Below are 17,481 nucleotides of genomic sequence, written 5' to 3'. Positions count from 1 at the left end.
TCATTTAGTTTTATGAGATTATCATTGTCTGGTTTAGAATTAAAGTAACACAAAACAAATAAATAAATAAAACGTTGTCTTCCTATTCCCCTAGAACTGCAAGCAGAGTTAGGGAAAACATAAAAACTCACAGAAATGTAAGATTTAGTTGCAATTATATCTTTGAGTGTATTTTTTATTTACAGTTCTAACTCTTCTAATAAAAATTGTCTATAATGTGAAATTAAACCCTATTAATTCAGAGCAGTAGATTCTTTTTCTAATGAGAGATTGTTACCAGAACAGTGAGTGGCCTAACTTACAAAAAAAATCACCTGGTAAGGTATTGGAGCACTAACTCAAGAGGAAAATAACAAAAGAGAATAAGGCTTCTAACAAGAGAGTGGGCAGGGTAATATTCCAGGCAGTAATCAGCTCTGGAAATGTGATATGTGAAATAACACTTGTTTAGGGCAAGTTTTGGACCCAAGCAGAGGCCTTTTCACTATATTGAAGACCCATGGTTGGCTGGGCATGGTGGCTCATGCCTGTAATCCCCACACTTTGGGAGGCCAGGGCGGGCAGATCATTGAAAGTCAAAAGTTGGAGACCAGCGTAGCCAACATGATGAAAGCTCGTCTCCAATAAAAACAAACAAACAAACAAAAAACCCAAAAATTAGCTGGTATGGTGGCTGAAGTCTGTAATCTCAGCTACTCCGGAGGTTGAGGTGGGAGAATCCCTTGAACCCAGGAGGCAGGAGGTTGCAGTAAGCCAAGAACATGTCACTGTACTCCAACCTAGGCGACAGACTCCATTTCAAAAAAAAAAAAACAAAAACCCAGGGTTGTTTGTAGTCAGAGCAGTACCACTTGGCTGAAGGCATCTGTATTCAGGCATAGGTGGTGACAAGAAAGAGTTACTCGGCATAAAACATAAAAGTAATCAAGAGTATTATTTAAAATGCTATCAACAAGATCAACTCATCTGTCATTCTCATACATAGCATGTGATTTGACCTTACTACTATGCATTTCTCTAAGGTTTCAACTGCCTTTTCCTTGTGCTATTATTTTTAACAAGGACATGGAGGTTGAGAGAAGGGAGAAAAAGGCTGCTGCCTTAGTTCCAGAATCAGCCGAGGCTTTTTACATTTCTTTACTTTAATCCAAATTATCCTGGAATCAAATTCACAGCATATTGGTCAAGGTTTTGCTTCCTGTTAGCAAATAAAGACAGCATCTCATACTTTAAAACAGAAAGATGCATTTCTCTCCCCACAGAGCACACTGGAGAATTCAAAAACAGAAAGTACTTGTCTTAGTCAATTCAGGCTGCTATTAGGTTGGTGCAAAAGGAATTACGGTTTTGGCTATTACTTTCAATGGCAAAACCCACAATTCCTTTTGCACCAGCCTAATATAACAAAATAGCTTAGACTGGGTAATTTATAAACAACAGAAATTTATTTCTCACAGTTAGGGAGGCCAGGAAGTTCAATATGAAGGCACCAGAAGATTTAGTGTTCTAATCTTCATATTCCTCGTAGATGGTACCTTCTGTCTATCCTCAAATGAAGGAAGGAGCAAACAAGATATCTCTGGCCTCTTTTATTAGGGCACTAGTTCCATTCATGAGAGCTCTGACCTGATGACCTAATCACCTTATAGATGCCCTACCTCCCAACATCACTGCACTGGTGATGAAGTTTAACTTATGAATTTTCAGGGGGCACAAACATTCAGATCGCAGCAATCCTTTAGATAGAAATCCATATAACTAACCTAAAATAGAAATGAAATAGCCAAAAAGGCAAGAAGCCTTTGAAATTTTGCCTTAAGTTCTCATTTAACTCTTTACTTTTATGGATACTGGTGTTCTCTTTTACCTTTTATTATTAGCGGCATTGTTGTTGAATTCCATGTTTTTAAAAGGCCTTTATTTTAAATCCAGATATTTATGATCTTATTACTCTACTGGCTCAGCTGTTAAATGTCAATTAAGGTAGTTAGCAGACATAAATGAAACAAATTAAGATCAAGTATTAATTAATATTAAGAGCTGTCAAAGACTTTTCAAAAAACCTGATCTAAAAAAATGAAATAGAACAAATTTGGTGGGTTTGTTTTGGAACATTGCTTAGGTTCCATAAAGACTAACATAAGATACATTAACCGTACTCATGATGGGATCTTTCAGTTGCAACTTAATATTTACACTACATTTAGTTAGGCCCCAATACACTTACAATTAATGTTCCTTTTCTTCTCTCCTCCTCCTCCTTTCTCTTTCTTTTCTTCTTTATTTCCTGAGACAGTGTCTTGCTCTGTCATCCAGGCTGTAGTGTACTGGGGATCATAGCTTACTGCAACCTTGAACTCCTGGGCTAAGCAATCCTCCTGCCTCAGCCTCTCAAAACCTGGGACTAAAGGTGCATGCCACCATATCCAGTTAATTTTTATTTATTTATTTTTTTTGTAGAGATGGGGATCTCCTTATGTTGCTCAGGCAAGTCTAGAACTCCTGCACTCAAGGAATCCACCCTCCTCGGCCTCTCAAAGTCCTGGGATTACAGTCTTGAGCCACCACACTCAACCTCATCAGGCCATTTTAACAGTCATTTCAGAAAGAGCTGCCTGTGTCCCAGGGTGCAGCCAGGTTCCTGGGTCCCCTCTTAACTCTGCATTGGAACAGAGTTGATAAGCCCTTGCGAATGTGCTTGGTTTTCAGCAATTTTTCTTCTGAGCCTGTATTTTTCCCCTCCTCATTCTGGTGCTTGAATTTTTCTGTCACCAAAAATCTGGAAACACAGCTAATACTCCATGTCCTTTCTAATTATGTGGCATGAAGCTGGGCAAGGAACCCTACAGCCTGCTTGGAGCTCCAACCCACAGCAGGGAGGCACAAGCTTGCTCCAGAGCCTCATTCCTTTTTCAGGTTTCTGGTAACAACCTGTAATAATACCTTGTTAATGAACTGAGAAATGGTTTTTCCTTTCTTTAACATTGGTCATTTAACACCTTTCCATCTTTTGCTGAAGAAGAGGAAGGCACAGTCTCAAAATTCTGCCCACTCCCAACTCTGTTTTCCTCATCTTTAAGTTTCTAAATCCACAGAAGCCATAGATACAGGGCAAGCTCACAGCTAATACAAGCAATTGTACTATTTTTTTTTCCTCCAAGACTTAAAAAATTGGTGATTTTCAGCCATGTGCTTAGCTTCTCCTACTTATCTCAGCTTACTTTACTTAATTACTTTACTAAAGCAATTCTCCTGCCTCAGCCTCCCGAGTAGCTGGGACTACAGGCACTCACCACCACACCCAGCTAATTTTTGTATTTTTAGTAGAGATGGGGTTTCACCATGTTGGCCAGGATGGTCTCGATCTCTTGACCTTGTGATCCGCCAGCCTCAGCCTCCCAAAGTGCTGGGATTACAGGCATGAGCACCCGGCCACAAACTGACTTTTTATGACAACAGAATTGTGACACATAACGTCTGTAGCAACTAGTTTGAGAAACTATCTTAGTCCCTTTGGGCTGCTATAACCAAATAACCAACTGTGTCGACTGAAAGAAAGAAAACTAGAAATTTATTTAACATAGTGTTGAAGACTGGGAAGGCAAGGATCTAGGCAGGTGGTGGCAGATTTAGCATCTGGTGAGGGCCCACTTCCTGGTTCACAAATGGAGCCTTCTCACGTGGCAGAAAAGACAAACGAGCTCCGTTGGGCCTGTTTTATCAGAAAACTAATCCTATTCTGTGGAGTTGTCATGACCTAATCACCTCCCAAAAGGCCCTACCTCCTAAAACCATAAGCTTGAGAGTTAGAATTTCAATATATGAATTTGGGGGAGACACAGACATCCAAACCGCTGCATAAGCTATACCCCGACCTCTGCAGCAACAGCTCAGTGTGGTCACAATGTGGTCAGTGACTGCTTACTTCCCTATTTTTTGCATCAGTACAACTTTCCACTCAGGATAAAGGAGAGAAAGCCAAATATACTTTCCAAACCAGTCATCCTAGATGTCTTATTTTATTTAGCCTGCCTCCAGTTCCTCCATGCCAATGAGCTCTACTCAGAACACAACACTATAAAGTTTTTCCAGTTCATATTCTACCACTTTCCCGCTTTGCCAAAAGCAAGTGATGGTAGTTAAGTCCCTTGATATAACAAGTTCTGAATAAATAGCATCTGTTTGTTCTTATTGGGTGACCTTCATTTATTTCCATCATCTCAATAAGCTACCATCCTTGAGCTACAGGGTTCATCTTATACTGTTATGCAATTTAGTCTAATCAATCTGCCATATCACACATTGACTGTATAATACTATGTAAGACATTCTATGTTCTGTGTCTGTTTCTCTGTCTGCAAAATGGGGACAAATATTACCCCTTCATAAGGGCTAATGTGAGGGTAAATTAAGTCAAAACATTAAAAACTTGATACACTACATACAACTAATAAAACTTTAATTACCATTATTATCATCACTATCATCATTGAAATACAAATATTCTTTTGTCTAAATTTTATCTGAGTACCTGGGGTCTCTGTGAGTCCAAAATCAGGGTTCAATGTTAAATATATGTTTTATTTTTCACCCTGAAGATTGTGTAGTGTGTGTATGTGTGTGTGTAAAATTAGCGGAAATTAGTTAATTAAGAGATGGATTTATTGAAAGTATACTTCTTTTTCTGTAATATGTCTGTATATTCTTGTGGTGACCATGAAACTATGACACTTAAATATACTATGGCAGCCCCAGCTGTAGCCGCTCTGGATCTACCTCCCCATCTTTCCATCCTCTCATCCCTACCCCCACTTACTCCGTGCTTGCGCTTAGGGCCAACTTTTTTCAGGCTACTCCCAGCAGGCACTGGTACTAGTGCAGGAACATTCTCATGGAACATACTACTCATCTAATGAGCGACTTTGGCCTAAAGATGCCCCCTCAGCCTGGGCAAAACTTTCTCAGAGCTCTGCTATAAACTGAAATTCTTCTTTCACAATCCTCCATCTTTCCCTTGTCTTTACAAATATTAGTTGTCTCTCTGTCTCAAGTCACTCCTTCCTTATTCATACTTCCTCCCTTTATTCTTAAGTTAGTTCCCCCAGTAAATATCTTGCAAGCTTAACCCTGTCTTGGTGTCTGTTTCTGTGGGGACACAAACATAATATGCAAATAAAATACAAAACAGCTAAATGATATTATTGCAATCTCTACTATAGGTTCAGGTTTAGAATGAAAGTGCATAAGATATAGTCATTTTATAAAGGAAATTGCAGCTCCATAAATTACTACTTCATTGTGAGTTCAACTATAAATCTAGAATTAAAATTCAGTCTACTTCCAAATATCATGATTCATCAATTCAGGTTACTGAAAGAACTGTAAAAAAAGAAAATTCAATGATAAGGAATTTAGTTTTGAAATGTTCAGCACAAGCTGTGACAAAAGTGACAAGCAAGAACAAACTGCAAAGGTTACAGTCTTACACGGTATTTATTGTCAAGGTCTCTGTCCTAGAATTCCTGCTTCTTTACAAAATAGTAAGTGGAAAATTCCATTGACTTACATCCTCTCTTTTGTTTCTGAATGTGAGACTTACATCTCTACCTCTTTCCACTAAGACCCTGAAGTGGCTTATCTTGCTAGGGCAAAACCAAAAGTGGACTCTTCTTAAGAAAACAACTCAGTGGTTCTTCTGACCAGTAACAGAGTTACAGGGCTTCCTCCTTGCATGCCTTCTGGAGCACTTACCATACAGCGAAGTTTAGGTTCAACACTTGTGAAGAACAGGTACTTTGAAATGAATCAGAAACTTAAAAAATGGTTTTTTGAATTTATAAGATACTAAATCCAAATTATCTTTCATGATGAGTTATTACAGAATAATAATTATATACCTACAAGTGTTAAGAATCAAATTTTCAAAAGGTCAGAATTAATCCCCATCTCTCACAAAAACATACTTCAAATACATTTTAACTGAATAACTCAGTTTCAAGTGCAACTGAGCTTAGAATTGGCAACTTGGATGAACATTGAACCATGAATGAAAATTAAAAGGATCATAATGATTGAATGGGAACATTAATAGATTTTTCCATTAAAGATAGTTTATTTTTCTGTGACATAAACAAACCACAAACATATGCTAGAGATGCCAGTCAATGCTTTGCACAAATCCACTCTTCTTTCTAAGAGAGCCTGCCTCCATTCTCGTTTGCTGCTCAAGAGGTGGCCTAGGTAGCCATGTTTACATCTAGTGCCCTGATCTGTACTCATACCTGATGAATCTGGGATTGACAAGGGATCTAAGCTGAACTAATCTATCTCCAGACTTTGGGATTTGTAATTGAAACACTGCCTGTTATCAATGAGGTACTACAATGCGAAGCCAATTGGAGTTGAAACAGACTAAACACAATGCACTTGCTTAGAAGCAGAGAAAACCAAGAGAAAGCAAGCTATTCTGGAGAGATGCAGAATGACAAAAATCTATGCTGCAATGGTTACAAGCCTGCATATGGGTTGAATTTCAGTTCTTTCACTTAGTGTAAAATAAAGACAAATTATTACGTTATTTAAGAGTCCAAATGAGAATTATTTACAATAAAACTAAAATAATAGCACATGGGGAAAACATGCACTTAAATAGAAAATCTTGAATTGTCTTGACTCTAGAGGACAAACTTTTGGGTTTTCTGACTCTGTAGGAACTATTTTACAACCCTGTAAATTTAAAATAACTTATACAAGTGTAAAATAATTCTTGTCTGTATATATGTGAGTGTCATCTTATGCAGTAGAAGGTAAACGAACTTCCTTCCTATAGTGTGGAAGAAGATAATTTTACCTCCACTTGCACATTAATTTCAACTTTTCTTTACCCATTATAAATTTGTATTTTTTTAATCTTTAAACTGATTGTAACACCTCACTAACTTCCTTATTAGTGAGTTACATAAAATCTTTAACAAATGTTCTTTTTTATATATGTATGAGAATCATGCTTTTACGTTTTTGAAAAACTTCTTTTAACAGAGTTTTCCACAAACATGTCCAGTGGATTCACTTAATAAGACCAGGTGTATTAGTCTGTTTTCACAGTGTTATAAAGAAATACTGGAGACTGGGTAATTTATAAAGGAAAGGTTTAATTGACTCACAGTTCTGCATGGCTGGGGAGGCCGCAGGAAATGTACAATCCTGGTGGAATGGGAAAAGGCACATCATACATTGTAGCAGGTGAGAGAGAGAGGAGTGAAGGGAGAAGAGCCTCTTATAAAACCATCAGATCTTGTGAGAACTCACTTGCTATTACAAGAACAGCATGGGGGGAAAAGCCCCCATGGTCCAGTCACCTCCTACCAGGTCTCTCCCTAGAAATTCAGGGATTATGGAGATTACAATTCAAGAGGAGATTTGGGTGGGGACACAACCAAACCATATCACCAGGTAAACTGTCACCAGAGAAGTGCACCTCATGGGTAGTTTAAACCCAGCATGTCTTGGCTTCCAGACATAAATCCAAAGCAGCAATAAAAATTTGCTGATGATGTTTTTCTATTTTTAGTTTTCTTCTCTACTAATTTTATGTTTTGTTTTTTGTTCTTTTGCAGCTGACAAATTATTTCCCATTAGTGGCAGCAATAATTGGCAATTTGGTTTTTATTATCTGACCATTTGTTGATTTCTGTAGAAGAATTAGTGGCTGATAAAGATCTAGTCTCTGCTGAGTGAGAGACAATAAAGTGTTGGATTTGTTAGTCTTTTGGTTTGTTTGTCAATTTATCTATTTCGGGCTTAAATCAATTCAGAATTTCCTGCCTATCAGGAAGGAGAAAAGCTCTTTAGTATCTGAACTGGGAAGTTGTTGTGATGTTGTATTTATTGTTGGGTTGACCAGTGGGTGAAATTTCAGAATTAAAACTCTAAGTGCTCTCTGTCTGTATATGTGTCTCTAATTAAGACAGAATTTTACTTTCCTTGCATGAGTGTGTAATGTTTTTCATTTCAGGATGTTATCAATAAGTTCAATTACAAACTCTTAAAGGGGCCTGTTCTGATTGACTAATAGAGTCACATATATGGATTGCATATTCCAAAAATTCCTAGAAAATAATAAACTTCTAATACTTTAAGTGTGCTAAAATCTAAAAGAAAAGTATTCTTACTGAAACTGACAAGTAGAGAAGCCATGTTCACAGTTTAGGTGAATATTTGGCAACAAGACTAATTTAATATTTTTGTTTTAATAAAATCATCTATGTCTTCTCTGATTTATCAGCATTAAATATAATGCAATACTATACTAATTTTAGTTGGGAATGTTTTTCCTAAATTTATACTGATTTATTGATCAAATAAGCTAGCATTATTTCCACTTTATTGTTAAAGATTATGAAAAATATCAATTTGTATTTGGCCAAATTGAATCATTATTCTGATTTTCAACAAAAGTTTTATGTCAGATTGAAGATAATTTCAGTGATCTCTATTTTTCCTTTTCAGCACTGTGTTGAATAGGAATGGTATAAGCAGTAAGCCTTCCCTGTTTCAGATCTTAAGGGGAGAGAATTCAATCTCACTAAGTATAATGTTTACTGTAGGTATTTTGCAGAAGCTTCTTATTAAGAGGAGGAAGTGCTGTTCTATTTCTGCTTTCTCTCTCTTTTTTTTTCTGACAGTTTTGTCATAAATGGGTGTTAGAATTTTGTCAGATGCTTTTTCCTTATCAATCAATATAATTATGTGAGTTTTCTTCTCTAGCCTGTTAATATGGCAGACAACATTCAATAATTCTCAAATACTGAATCAGTGTTGAATATCTGGAATATTCATCAAATTTGGTCAGGGTGCATAATTCTTTTTACACATAATTTAATTGTATCTGATAATATTTTGTTAAGGATTTATGTATCTATATTCATCGGCAATATTGGTCTGTCATTTTCTTTTTTTGTAGTGTTTGTCTGATTTGGTATTAGAAATATAATTCATATATAAAATGAATTACAAAGTATATCATCCTCTTCTATTATCTGTAGGAGGTAGCATAGAATTGGTATTAACTCATCTTTAAATATTTGGTAGAATTTTTCATTGAAACCGTCTGTGCCTGGAGATTTCTTTTTTGGGAGTTTTTAAGTTATAAATTTAATTTCCTAAATAGTTATAGTGCTATTCAAATGATCTTTTTTATATTGTTTGAGTTAAAGTGGCTTGTATTTTTCAAGGAAGTGTTCTACTTAAGTTGTTACATTTATATGTGTTGTATTCCCTTATTATTCTTTTGATGTTTTCAAGGTCTAAAATGATAGGTCCTATTTTATTCCTGATATTAGTGATTTGAGTCTTCTTTCTTCCTTCCTACCTTCCTTTCTTTCTTCTTTCCCTCTCTTTTTTCCTTTCTTCCTTTCTTGTCAGACTTCCTGGAAGTTTGCCAATTTCATGTATCTTTTCAAAAAAACAGTTCTTTGCTTTTTATTTTGTGTATTTAATTTCATTGACCTCTGCTCTTACTTTTTTTTTTTTTTTGAGACGGAGTTTCGCTTTTGTTACCCAGGCTGGCGTGCAATGGCGCGATCTCGGCTCATTGCAACCTCCACCTCCTGGGTTCAGGCAATTCTCCTGCCTCAGCCTCCTGAGTAGCTGGGATTACAGGCACACGCCACCATGCCCAGCTAATTTTTGTATTTTTAGTAGAGACGGGGTTTCACCATGTTGACCAGGATGGTCTCGATCTCTTGACCTCGTGATCCACCCGCCTCGGCCTCCCAAAGTGCTGGGATTACAGGCGTGAGCCACCGTGCCCGGCTGCTCTTACTTTTTTTTTAAGACGGAGTTTTGCTCTTGTTGCCCAGGCTGGAGTGCAATGGCACAATCTTGGCTCACCACAACCTCCACTTCCTGGATTCAAGCCATTCTCCTGCCTCAGCCTCCTGAGTAGCTGGGATTACAGGCGCCCACCACCATGCTTGGCTAATATTTGTATTTTTAGTAGAGACGGGGTTTCACCATATTGGTCAGGCTGGTCTTGAACTCCTGACCTTGTGATCTGCCTACCTCGGTCTCCCAAAGTGCTGGGATTGCAGGCGTGAGCCACCACACCCAGCTTCTGCTCTTACTTTTATTATTTCCTTCCTTTTGCTTACTTTGGATTTATCTTTGCTCTCCTTTTTTTAGGTTTTTGAGGTGAAAGCTTATCTCTGAGACTATTCTCTTTTCTGAATTTAAGTATTTAGTGTATAATTTCCCTCTAAGACTGCTTTAGCTGTGTTCCACAAATTTTGATATATTGTATTTTTATTCTATTCAGTGTGCTTTTTGATTTCTTGAGATCTCCCTTTGACCCACGGATTATTTAGAAGCATGTCATTTAGTTTGAATATATCCCTGGTAACATTTTGTTATTGATTTCTGGTTTGATTCCATTGTGGTTAAAAAACATATTCTCTATGATTTCAAATTTTTTAAATTTGTTGAGGTTTGTTTATGGTCTATCTTGCTATATTTTCTGTGGGTTCTTGAAAAGAATGTGTATAGTCCTGCTTTTGCATAAGAAACAAAATTTGTGCAGGTTCTACAAACGTCAATTAGATCCTATTGGCTTTTGTTGAGTTCTTCTATACCCTTGCTGGTTTTCTGCCTAGTTGTACCATCTGTTGTTGAGAGATGCTGTAGTCTCCACATATAACTGTTAGTTCTCATTTCAGTTCTATCACTTTTTGCTTCACATATTTTGCAGCTCTGCTATTTGGTACATATACATTTAAAATTGCTGTCTTCTGGGTTGACACTCTCATCATTATATAATGTCCCTCTTTGTCTCATAATTTGCTTTGAAATCCATTTTATCTAATAATGATATAGCAACTGTTGTTTTCTTTTTACTAGTGTTTTAATGATATATCTTTCCCTTCTTTCTATATTCAATACTTTGAGCAAAAGGCCGCCTAATTTTCTTTGTCTGAAGTTTCTTTTAATAAATGAGATAAAAAATAAATAATGTCTAACTTCTTAATTGAAGCTTTGTAGTTTATTCTTTCAATAATGTTTCAAGAATTGTGGTTAAAATATAACTTTGGACCATAATATTTGGGTTCCTATAAATATTTTACCTAGACTAACCAGTCCAACAAAAAAGAAATTTTTTTTCATGAGCAGGAAGAAATGCAGAGAGAACTTGAACAGCTTTGACTACATAAATATATGCATATATGCCTAGCAGATACAAAGTCCCCCACTATTTATTTGATGACTAAATATGAGGGGAATGAAGGGAATATACTCTTACCTATTTATTAACAGCACAGTTGATGTTTCTCTTTAACTGAAATCTCTGTGTATTGACAAATGACTTAAGTGGGAGAACTTTAAAAAAGATACATACAAGGTTTAATCATTGGTATCTGGTGTTGGAAGTACCCATTCTTATATACAAACTCAATACTGTTTTATTGTCTTGTAGTAATCAGACTTTATTTTCTTAGGCTTCGACAAAATAAGTATGCAAGGAAGAGAGGTGTTGCATTTCTACTTTGTCCTTGAGAAAACTTTTAACTCCTTTCTGTTACCATTCAAGGACACATGCTCAGAGAGCTCTGGCTCTTTGGCATATTTTGTCCTCTGGCAACATCTCTTTGTTCTATTTTATTTCTGTACTGTACATGCTGTTCTAGCACATTAAATCTAACAAGAAATTTTAGGTGGAAAGTGTGTATATACATATTGGAGATAGAACACTAACATTGTTTTACATTGTAGCAGTCTGTTGCTGGGAACATGGCTAAAGCTCTAATCCTTTCTGGTGTTTTCTTGCTACCACACCCCTGACCCTCCTCCTTCTTTGGTTCCACTTCTTCCAACTATACTCTAAACCCGATTTAAGATTCTTAAGGATAAGACTATCTAACACTTGAACCCAGAGCTCACTATATGTCAGGCACTGTATCAAGCATCTTGTACTGTCTCATTTAACTCTTATGACATCATAATAAGAATATTATCTCAAAATAAAGCTAGGATAATATAATAATAAAAAGATGAGAAAACTGATTTCAAAGAGTTTAGGTAACTTGTCTGCATTCACACAGCTACAAAGTTCCAGACCCTGAACTGGAATCTAAGCTTGCCTGCTCCCCAACCTACTCTTTTACCAACACATGAATTCTACATGATGTGATCAATTCCACAACTAGCTGCTAGTTTTGGCCTTTTAGCAGGATTTTGTGATTTGGCCACCCTGTTAGTACTGCCATCTGCCTGAGGAACACAGCTAATGCCCCTGTAGCTGTTTCTAGGCATCCTGTCTTTTCTGTAGCTCCTCTCTGCTTTTCCTTTCTTGTTCTGGACTCTGCCAAAAATCTTTTTCTCTATCCCTTATGCTAGATAACCGAGTTCAAACATCTTGTGTTCTCTTTCTAGTTTCTATCTTTTCTCTATAATTTCCCCCCAGATGATTCTAATACAGCTTTCATACAATCCTAAAAAGAACTCAACATATAAATGCACGGGTTAAAAGACAATCCCCATTTTGGAGGCAATTTTTATTTAATTATGTGCATTGTTTTCCTTGTTATTTATTGCTTTCCTTAAATAGTTATCAGACTTAAGATCCTTCCTTTTATATACCTATGTATAACTTTAGGGTTTCCAGACCAAGACCCAAGATTTCCACCTAAGACTATAAAAAGTGAAGAAACATTTAATGTAAATAATAAAAAACTATTCATCAAGTATTTCTTAGGTATCTATATGTCAGGTTCCACCTTAGACACTACCTTCTTACTCTTCCACATAATTTTTTTGCTGAAAGAACATTTTTTAAAATTAAGTTTTCTTAAAATGGGGAGATGATGGTCAGGGGATACAACATTTTGGTTATACAGGATCAATAACTTCTGGAGATGTAATGTACGGCATAATAACCATTGTTAACAATACGGTTTGCATAGTTGAAATTTGTTGAGAGTAGATCTTAAATGTTCTCACCATGCTGGAAGGCAGTAAATACATGAGGTGATGGATATGCTTATTAGCTTAGTTCTGGTAATCATTTCACCATGTGTTTATATATCAAAACTTTAAATTGTATGCCTTAAATATATGCAATTTTTGTCAATTATACCTCAATAAAGCTGAAAATTTAAAAAAAGTTTTATTAATGCAATAATATGAAAATTCAGCGGCCTGGCACAGTGGTTCTCACCTGTAATCCCATCACTTTGGGAGACTGAGGCAGGTAGATAGATTGAGCCCTGATTGTTGTTCAGGACCAGTCTGGGCAAGTCAATCCCTGTCTACACACGAAAAATACAAAAATTAGCTAGGTGTGTGATGGCATGCACCTGTAGTCCCAGCTACTTGGGAGACTGAGGTGGGGGAATTGCTGGACCCCAAGAAGCGGAGGCTGCAGTGAGTCATAATTGTGACACCACACTGCAGCCTAGGAGACAGAGCAAACCACTGCCTAAAAAACAAAAAGGCCGGTTGTGGTGGCTCCCAGCACTTTGGAAGGCCGAGGTGGGCAGACCACGAGGTCAAGAGATTGAGACCATCCTGGCCAACATGGTGAAACCCCATCTCTACTAAAAATATAAGAATTAGCTGGGTGTGGTGGTACGCACCTGTAGTCCCAGCTATTTGGGAGGCTCACGCAGGAGAATCACTTGAACCCAGGAGGTGGAGGTTGCAATGAGCCAAGATCTCACCATTGCACTCCAGCCTGGCAACAGAGCAAGATTCAGTCTCAGAAAAAAAAAAGGCAAATTCATTTTGGACAAATGAAAAAAATGCAGTCAAGCAAAAAAGAATTAGGAAATACCAACAGTAATTATTTTCAGTACTTTTGTAAATATGCTTCCAACTTTTATGTACATTTTTGAACTTTAAAACATTTGTTTTTCAGTTAACAATTTATAATTAACATTCTTTGGCTGGGTGCGGTGGCTCATGCCTGTAATCCCAGCACTTTGGGAGGCCTAGGCGGGCGGATCACTTGAGACCAGGAGTTTGAGACTAGCCTGGCCAACACAGCAAAACCTTGTCTCTACTGAAAATACAAAAATAAGCCGGGCGTGGTGGTACGTGCCTGTAATTCCAGCTACTCGGGAGGCTAACTCATGAGAATCGTTTGAACCCAGGAGTTGGAGATTGCAGCGAGCTGAGATGGCACCACTGCGCTCCAGCTTGGGTGACAGAGGGAAACTCTGTCACAAAGCAAAACAAAACAAAACAACAACACAACCATTATTCAACATTAACAGTTGTTAAAGGTTAACAGTTCATTTTCTGGGTGTATGACAGTTTTAAACTCATAACTTTTAATATGGGATTCAGCCTATTCTTGTTAGCTTTTTGCAGTTACATATGAAGACTGTGATGAACATCATTGCAGGTATTTATCTTTACATATATGCTTAGACATTTCCTTTTAGTCTAAGAACTGGCATTTCTAGTGGACTGAGGACATTTTTCCAGACCTCAAAGAACTGTCATTCCATTAGTTAAAAAAATTGCAGGATATATAGTCACAAGGGATCTCTTCTGTTTGGAATTCAACATCACCAGTCACCACAAATTTCAATTCTTGAAAAATGTCTCCTTTATTCAACGAACATTTTTAGAGTACTGGATATGGGGAATAAAAAAAGCCAAATAAAACCCTGTGCTGGGTAGAGAATCTACTGAAGTATGCATATTTGTTATCAAATAGACTACACTGTATTTAAATTTCATAGGAGATGAACGAAGAAGACCCTTAAGCTGCATTGAAGACTGCCTAAAGCAGTATACAAAGTAATTAGTGCTGCTGGGCGGGGTGGCTTACGCCTGTAATCCCAACACTTAGGGAGGCCGAGGCAGACGGATCACGATGTCAGGAGTTCTAGACCAGTCTGGCCAATATGGTGAAACCCCGCCTCTACTAAAAATACAAAAATTAGCTGGGTTTGGTGGCGCGTGCCTATAGTCTGTTACTCCGGAGGCTAAGGTGGGAAAATCGCTTGAACGCGGGAGCAGAGGTTGCACTGACCCGAGATCACGCCACTGCACTCCAGCCTGGGTGAGAGCAAAACACCGTCTCCAAAAAAGAAAAGAAAAAAAAGAAGTAAAAAAACCAAAGAAATTAGTGCTGAGTATTTGTTAACACTTCTTTAAGGAGAATGTACGTTTTAATTTTCATGTTTGATGCTTGAGGAAAAGATTACATCGCACCACCTATCTTCCCCATATATTACTTGTGTTTCTCTTACGTGGTAGTGTGCACGTTGTTTGCTTACTTTTAGCATATAAATTCAGAAGCAACATTTAAGTCTGTACCTAAAGGAAAGAGGGTATTTAGAAATGACTGCGGTAGCTAACATGAGAGGGCCAAAAAAAATAATAATAATAAAAAAAATCACACTAAAGGACCCCCTTTTTTTTTTTAACAACAAAACAGTGAGACGTCACTTGGGGTAACCATAGCGTCGTCAAGGCTGTGGCGTCACGCCTCTATGCGGATACCGCAGAATTACTGGGGCCAGACACAGACTTCCAAGTTTGAATGGGCAGCACAAGACCAAGACAAGTTTTCAGGGAGTGCCGCCGACCCCAGTCAGGCCCCTCCGATCTCGGCCAGGCCCAGAAGACACAGCGAGAATCGTGAGCCGTTATGGAATCCTAAAACACAGAGCTCGCGTCCTACCAGGAAGCCCATGCACAAAGCTACGTCTCTGGGCGATCCCTCGAGGTCCCGTCGACTCTTCTCCCTCGAGACCACTAGAGGTCCGGAGGAGGAGGGGCCAGAGGGAAGGAGGGCAGCATGCGCATGCGCTTCAGGGACCCAGCCAGTGAGCCAATAGGGAATCTCGCGAGGGTTGAAAGTCGGTGGCGTAGGTAGTCGTCCTGAATGCTGGCAAGATAGAAGGTATCTACCAGAGGAAGAGGAGGCGGTGAAGCGTTTTCCCAGCCTCAGTCTGTCTTTCGTTTTCCTTTTCCCTTCCCTCAACCCTCCCCCATCCTCTAAATCAGCCCGCCTTCCTTGACCTCAGTGACCTGTCTGGCCCCGCCCACCCTCGTCGATGTGATTCCCGCCGTGAGGTAAGCGTCGGTGGAACCCAGAGCCCCGCGGAAGAGCAGAACGTCTTAGAGTGTGCGGCTCCTGATCCCGGCTCAGGCCCGTCGCGGAGGCGCGGCGCGGGGGAGCGTTCGGGTGGGAGTCTCGCTCCTCCACCAGTTTATTGCGACGTAGCCACCCAGGCCTAGGCCTCCCGGTCCATCCCCGCCGGACCCGGCCTCTGGCAGCAGCGGGTGACGCAGAGGGAACATCATGTCCTCCGCGGCCGAGCCTCCGCCACCCCCGCCTCCCGAGAGCGCGCCTTCAAAGCCAGCAGCCTCGGCCGCCAGCGGCGGGAGCAACAGCAGCAACAAAGGCGGCCCTGAGGGCGTCGCGGCGCAGGTGGTTGCGTCTGCGGCCAGCGCGGGTTCCGCAGACGCGGAGATGGAGGTGAGGGCGGCTTGCGGCGTGGGGAGCGGGCGCAGCGGGGAGGAGGAGCTGGCTCCCTCGCCGGATCTTGGCGATCGGGCGCAGAGCCGGGCTTCTCTCTCTGCACCAGACTCAGCCTCACACCCTGTGGATACGAAGTGCTGCTCTCACCCTTGCTCCCTTGTTCTTAACCTACTCGGGCCAAGCAAAATGGATTTCCGGCTTCTCACATTTAAATTATTTGTCTCTTTGGTGAATCTTGACAAATCTTCGAACACCCTCAGTGAACAGATGTTCTTGGTTACAGTGGCCTAGGGGAACCCATCCGTTTTTTTTTTTTTTTTTCCCTTCTAGACTCCCGCAATTCCCACTCCTATCTCTGAATGTGGGTTTTAGTTTCCACCAAACTTCGGGAAAAGGCGGGGACCCCTTTGGAGCGGGATGCACGGGCGGGGTGAAGGAGGCATTTAAAAGTGCGTCCGAGGTATTGGGCCTCCTCTTCTTCCTCCCGGTACTTGCGGGGGCGGTATCTGTTCTGGGCCGAAACAATGGCGAGAGCTGGATGGCCGAGTGCGCAGTGGGGATAAGCGGGGCGCAGCTGCTTCAGTGAAGGGAGAGGAGGCCCCTCCCAGGCACTGTTCCATTGGGAGGGAAGCGACCAAGGCAGCAGCAGCTGTCTCGGATCCCCATCTAATTTAGGGGGAATGAATAAGTGTATGAATGAATTAGAGAACCTGGCGCAGTTGATGGGCTCTCAGTCTGGCACTTTTCCTCTCTTTAGCTTCTGGCCTTAGGAAGAAAAAAAATTAGCACCAGTCGCTGCCGAGACTTCTGGGTTTGGGTTGGCCGAGGGATGCTGACAGCACTGAGGGGGCTGGAAAGATGGGGGAGCTGCCAGGCGGAGCTCTTGGATATGCTCCCAGGCTTTGCGATATCTGGGAACAAAGTAATTGCTCCTTCCAATTTTTGTTCTTGGCCTTCGACATGTTTTGAGATACTTTGTAAGTTGGAGCCCA

The 17,481-nt window shown here is 39.7% G+C and overlaps 1 protein-coding gene across 1 annotated transcript in view; it reads left to right on the top strand.

The window, feature by feature from the left end:
- The first annotated feature begins 15,829 nt into the window (after positions 1-15,829).
- SMARCA5 (SWI/SNF related, matrix associated, actin dependent regulator of chromatin, subfamily a, member 5) overlaps positions 15,830-17,481 on the top strand; it is a 42,498-nt gene continuing 40,846 nt past the window's right edge. The window contains exon 1 of the mRNA XM_032246493.1: positions 15,830-16,486. Within this exon, the coding sequence (XP_032102384.1) occupies positions 16,310-16,486 (177 nt within the window). The 5' untranslated portion in view covers positions 15,830-16,309. The remainder of the gene's footprint in view (positions 16,487-17,481) is intronic.

The sequence above is a fragment of the Sapajus apella genome, unplaced genomic scaffold, assembly GCF_009761245.1.
Source record: "Sapajus apella isolate SASKATOON/1434 unplaced genomic scaffold, GSC_monkey_1.0 scaffold61, whole genome shotgun sequence".
Taxonomy (NCBI): domain Eukaryota; kingdom Metazoa; phylum Chordata; class Mammalia; order Primates; family Cebidae; genus Sapajus; species Sapajus apella.
Note: the sequence above shows the minus strand (reverse complement) of the source record. Positions and strands in the feature narration are given on the sequence as shown.